Source organism: Nicotiana attenuata, unplaced genomic scaffold (genome assembly GCF_001879085.1).
Source record: "Nicotiana attenuata strain UT unplaced genomic scaffold, NIATTr2, whole genome shotgun sequence".
Lineage (NCBI taxonomy): Eukaryota > Viridiplantae > Streptophyta > Magnoliopsida > Solanales > Solanaceae > Nicotiana > Nicotiana attenuata.
Window position 1 is genome coordinate 234,610 of NW_017670252.1, and position 5,411 is coordinate 240,020.

At 32.7% G+C, this 5,411-nt stretch overlaps 1 protein-coding gene across 2 annotated transcripts in view; it reads right to left on the reverse strand.

Annotated features, from left to right (window-relative positions):
* LOC109236714 (GDSL esterase/lipase 1-like) overlaps nucleotides 1-4,047 on the reverse strand; it is a 5,829-nt gene extending 1,782 nt beyond the window's left edge. Inside the window, exons 1-4 of one of the 2 annotated variants that reach the window (XM_019402922.1) lie at nucleotides 3,691-4,047; nucleotides 3,022-3,143; nucleotides 1,272-1,391; nucleotides 192-401 (exon numbers count right to left, since the gene is read on the reverse strand). In XM_019402922.1, the coding sequence (XP_019258467.1) occupies nucleotides 192-401; nucleotides 1,272-1,391; nucleotides 3,022-3,143; nucleotides 3,691-3,949 (711 nt within the window). In that variant the 5' untranslated portion in view covers nucleotides 3,950-4,047. The remainder of the gene's footprint in view (nucleotides 1-191; nucleotides 402-1,271; nucleotides 1,392-3,021; nucleotides 3,144-3,690) is intronic. The other variant, XM_019402923.1, reaches the window with a different exon arrangement.
* Nucleotides 4,048-5,411: the final 1,364 nt, after the last annotated feature.

The window sequence follows — 5,411 nt, forward strand, 5'->3', positions numbered from 1 at the left end:
ATTTCTAAATTTATAAATATGCCATTTATTTTGGAACATAATAAAAAAGAAAATATCTCATCTGATTTGAAACGGAGGGAATATATATATATATATATATATATATATATATATATATATATATATATATATATATATATATATATATATATATATATATATANTATATATATATATAATGTAATTAGTACCTTCAGAACAGATGTCAAATTGCCCACTACCATCTTTACATATTCTTCCTTAGAATATGCCGTGGGAAATTCAAAGTAATCATTATTTCCAGCGCTAAATATGTATACAGCATTGGAGAGGAGTTGTTTGGACTTTTTTGCTCCAAACTTCTTCTTCAAATCTTTAGCCACTTTTTTGAAGTATTTCAATTGTGTTTTAAGGTCTATAACCTGTAATTTAAACCAAATGAAAAAATGTATATTAGTTACATCTCTTTCTAGGTAAACACAGAATACATAAGTAATTTAAAGGTTATTTCGGTGTACAAAATATTCTGTATTCACATAGAATATAAATGTTATGGTAAATAGAATGCAAATTCCTTGATGTAAGAAAAGGCTTTTATTTATTTTTATTTATCTTAATGATGCGAAAGTGTTAAATAAAAAGTTTTTCAGGCACAATTTTAGGCATTATTGCACAATATTTTTTTCAGAAATTTTGACACCTCATTTTGGTTACTTAGTAAATTTTCATTGGATTACCAAATCTATATTTTATGTAGAACTTCCACATATAATATGGTGGCAATATAAATTTCTTTGAGATAATTAAGAGTGACTTTGGACATTTGGCTCAAAAGAAATCCTTAGTATTGATTGCTTTTATTGGGGTACTTAAATTGCACGTATGAACAAAAAATTGAAGTGATTGAAGAGAAATATAAAGTGCTAACAGACACATATCAAAATATAAATTTATTTATGTACATTTTTATAAAATTAAAAAGGATTAACAAGTTATTTCCTATTAATTAGGGGTATTATCACTTTTAGGCCGCAACAGAAAAATAAATGGTAGTAAGCCTTAGAATAGAATTAAGTGGAGAACAATGACTTAGAACTTTGAGAGATATTCTTGTTGGGCTTCAGAAGTCACCAGCTGGGCCTAGCTCATAATAGGCCCAATGACCTAACCCATCAGATTGCGTAAAAATTGCGTGGGGTAGCCATTTTTTAAAGTGGTATTTACTTTTTATAAAAATGCTGAGCAAAAGTAGCCACTAGTCTATTAAAATTAATACGAGAAGAGGGTGTTACCCTTTCTTCTATCTCTTTTTTGTTCATGTTCTCTTCTTTGCCAGTCTCTCCGTCTCCCTTTTCTCCTGAATTCAGTAACGGCCACACATGTCCTCCACCTCCTACATCGCGTTCAAATCCCTTCAACAAACTCAACTCAAACTCTATTACTTCACTCACTGCAGTAAGCATTCTTTAAAGTTTCACTCTTCTTTTCATACTCTCCTTTCTGCACCAACAAAATACACACTTGGAATTTTGGCCTCCATTCAAGTTAAAGCACAGGTCACTCACTTGGAAACAATATTATCCTCTGAACCAGAGCAAGAAATATCAGGCAGTAGAACTAATAATGAAAATAGCTCTGTAGAAATATCAGGCAGTAGAACTTATACTGAGTTCACATGTAGTCCTGATCTTAGAGTTCCAAATTCAAAAAATAAAGATATGTAGTCCTGAACTTAGAGTTACAAGTTCAAAAACTAAGGACAGGTAGTCCTTAACTTAGAGTTACAAGCTCAAAAACTAAGGACAGGTAGTCCTTAACTTAGACTTACAAGCTCATATATTAAGGACAGCTAGTCCTGAACTTACAGTAACAATCTCATAAGTCCGTGATATAGCCATTCCCCATTCATGTGGGGGATTGTTGGGTTTTGGATGTGTTTAATTAATATATTAAATACTTAAAAGAGGGTGAATGGGAAATGGAGGGAAATAAAATTTTTGAGTGAAATTTTAAGTTCCCCCCCTTGGCAAATGGGCATTGTCCCATATTGGAAGAGGAAGAGGTTTTTTATGGGTATATAAGCAATTGCTCTTCTTCTAGCTCTTAAAGAGTTGAGAAGAAGGCAAGCCTCGCGCCGTCGTCGTCGCTCGCTCGGCTTCGGCTTCGGCTTCGGCTTCGGCTTCGGCTTCGGATTCGGTCAAATGATTGATTGATTAACTTTTTGGACCAAATTTATTTGTTAATAGTAAAATATTAACAGAAATGTTATTAAATATTTGTTTTAATAACAAAATATTAATATTAAATCCAATCCGTTTTTCTGTTTTGGTAACAGAAAAGTAACTACCCTCTTCAATTTTTCCTCTTTATTTTCCCTCTTTATTATTGAGTAAATGGCCATTTATGTAATGGCATTTATGCTGTGGGAGTTTTGCATAAACAGCCATTCTGAAGAGTTGCACCTCTTCAGATTTCAGCCTAACTTTGGCTATAAATACAACATTATTCTGCTCAGAATTTCACTACGATTTTCTGAGTTTCTTCTCCTTCTTCTGCATACTTTTAGCATCAAACAAAGCAAAAAGTAAGTGTGATTTGCTACCGAACTTTGTGTTCGCTGAAACACTGTGGTTTGATGTACCACTACACCAGTGTGTAATTCGTTCTATCCTGGGAGGAAATAATCCATAACCTTGGGTACTAGGAGGGGATTAAATTCCTTAAGGAAACACTGTGAATTCAGTGGGCTCGAATTGGTTTTATGTCATTTCTGTTTATGTTCATTTCTGTTTATATTCATTTATATTTCCAGAATTATTTTACAAATACAGTCTACTAACAGATCGACCCACTGAAACTAATTGCATTAGCTAGCCAAAGTTTGTATAAAGTATGTATATATTTTTATATATATAATACATGTATATATAAAAATATATATTTTATTGACTATTTTTTTTAGGAGAGACTAAAAATATATATATTATTGGTCCAAGTAGGAACTCGTAATAAAATCAAATGGGAATAATAAATATCACTTACAAAGCCACGAAAAGTTTCTTCTAAGCAGCCAGCTCCTCCTGATGCGAAATTCACTCCATGGATAAATCCATCCTTGCCAATCTCAAAATACGATGGAATGAGTGGCAACTCTGCATATTCGGCTAAAAACAACACAATAAATTAACTTAGTATTCCAAAATAAAAATATTCATATATATATATATATATGATAAGAGAATCATGTATACCTAGAAATATTTTTCATAAATATACGCAATATAAATTTTCGACGAAAAAAATTTAATTGAACCCTTTTGATTCCATCAACTGGTATCTAGTTCTACTTGTTCCTCAAATCAAATCAATTCTAATGTGTTCGGATACATGAGGAAATAGGAGAAACTGACGCTTATCCTTTTTCTTTCCCTTTTTTTTTTCATAAATAAGAATGAGAGCCTTTGAGCAACGGTAAAGTTGTCTCCGTATAACCTAAACGTTACGGGTTTAAGCCGTGTAAGTAGCCACTAATACTTGCATTAGAGTAGGCTGTCTACATCACACACTTGAAGTATGACCATTCCCCGAACTCTGCGTAAACGCATAATACTTTATACACCGGATTACCCTTTTTTTTAATAGACAAAAGGCGGGATACAGACAAAATTGATAGCTCCAATCTATATAAAAGGGATGAAAAGTTAACGTTACCAATGAAATCAGGAATGATACGACCATCACAAAATCTGCCAGTAGGAGGTTTGAAGAATGATTCACCATAAGGCCACCAATTGGCTTGGAATTGAGTAGTGGTATTAATATAATTATTATTTCCAGGATCAAAGAGGGAATCACCAAATACAAAGAGAGCTCTTCGGACTGATCTTTCATAGCTGACATGACAGTACCCAAATTGTATAAAACAGGCAGCAATGATGAAGCCATGAAAGAATTTGGAAATCAAAGCCATAACACTAATTTTAGCACTAATTTTCTACTTGAAAAGAAGAAATTAGCTTCAGTTTCTTGAAATAATTAAGAGTAATTGAGTGTTCTCTAATAACAGGTTTTTGTGGCAGGCAATAATTAAGTCGTCCTTAGAAAATAGTATAGTTGACTTGACTTGACTTGGGGTAATTTAAAAATGGAGCATCTTGGACTTCCCCTTCCAATAGCTGACAAGCACGATGGAAATATACGAGCACACTAATTAATTATTTGATTTGCATGTGCTTTCAGAAGTAACAGTTTGTGTCCTTTAGTCAATTTGAAAAATTGCAACGACTAGCAAAAAAAATAAAATAAAAAAAATAGTAAGTCTTTGTCACTTATTATTCAAGTATTTGATTAGCATCTTTGACTAAGTATATATAAAAATTGAGGGTATAATGAGTTCAGCATTATTAAATTTGTAACGTACACATTATTTAGGCGGGGTTCTAAAAAGACATAAAGAAAGGGATTATACTACTAAAAACGGGTAAACTCCGTCCAACCAAATCGCCCTTATTCGGTCGGTAATCGGCAAAAAGCAACCGAATCGTGATCAACTAAGTGCGGTCGGAAAATAAATAGTCGGTAGAGCATACCGACCGAAATTGATCGGATACGACCAACCAACATAATCGATCATTAAAAACGACCATAAACTGGTCTCTCACACAAAAATAAATATAGCGACCACTATCGGTCGATATGTTTATTTAATATCTTATATTAACTGACTTAAGTTAGTCGGTATGATAATATTATTATTTAATTTTAAACGAAGATACCGACCAACGAATATTTGTTTGTATTTTTAGGAAACCCATAATCCCAATAGGTTTGGAAAAATTCATTGTTCTAATAGATTTGGAAAAGAAAAACTTATTGTCCTTGTCGGATTGGGAAACCTTTCTCTTATAGGTTTGAGACCATTTAGGATCTATATATAGGGGTTTTAGTTAGGGATTTTATAAATGGTATTATGCATTTCTTCTCATTCATAGTGGAAAACTTCTGCCCTGAGGATTAGGCTTAGCTAAACCTCGTTAAATCCTTTTGTTGATTTTTCTTCTCTATTTGCCTTGTATGTGATTGTGTGCTAGTTAACCATGTTATTTGTGGCTTGAATTATTTTCTTGTATTTTTAGGAAATCCATAATCCCTATAAGTTTGGGAAAACACATTGTTCTAATATATTTGGGAAAGGAAAACTTATCATCCTTGTCGGATTGGGAAACCTTTCTCTTATAGGTTTGTGACTATTTGGGATATATATATGTAGGGATTGCAGTTGGAGATTCTATAGATTGTATTGTGCTTTTCTTCTCATTCATAGTGAAAAACTATCTCTGCTTCTGCCCCGATGATTAGGATGAATCGAACCTCGTTAAATCCTTGTGTTGATTTTCTTCTCTATTTGCTTTGTGTGTGATTGTGTACTAGTT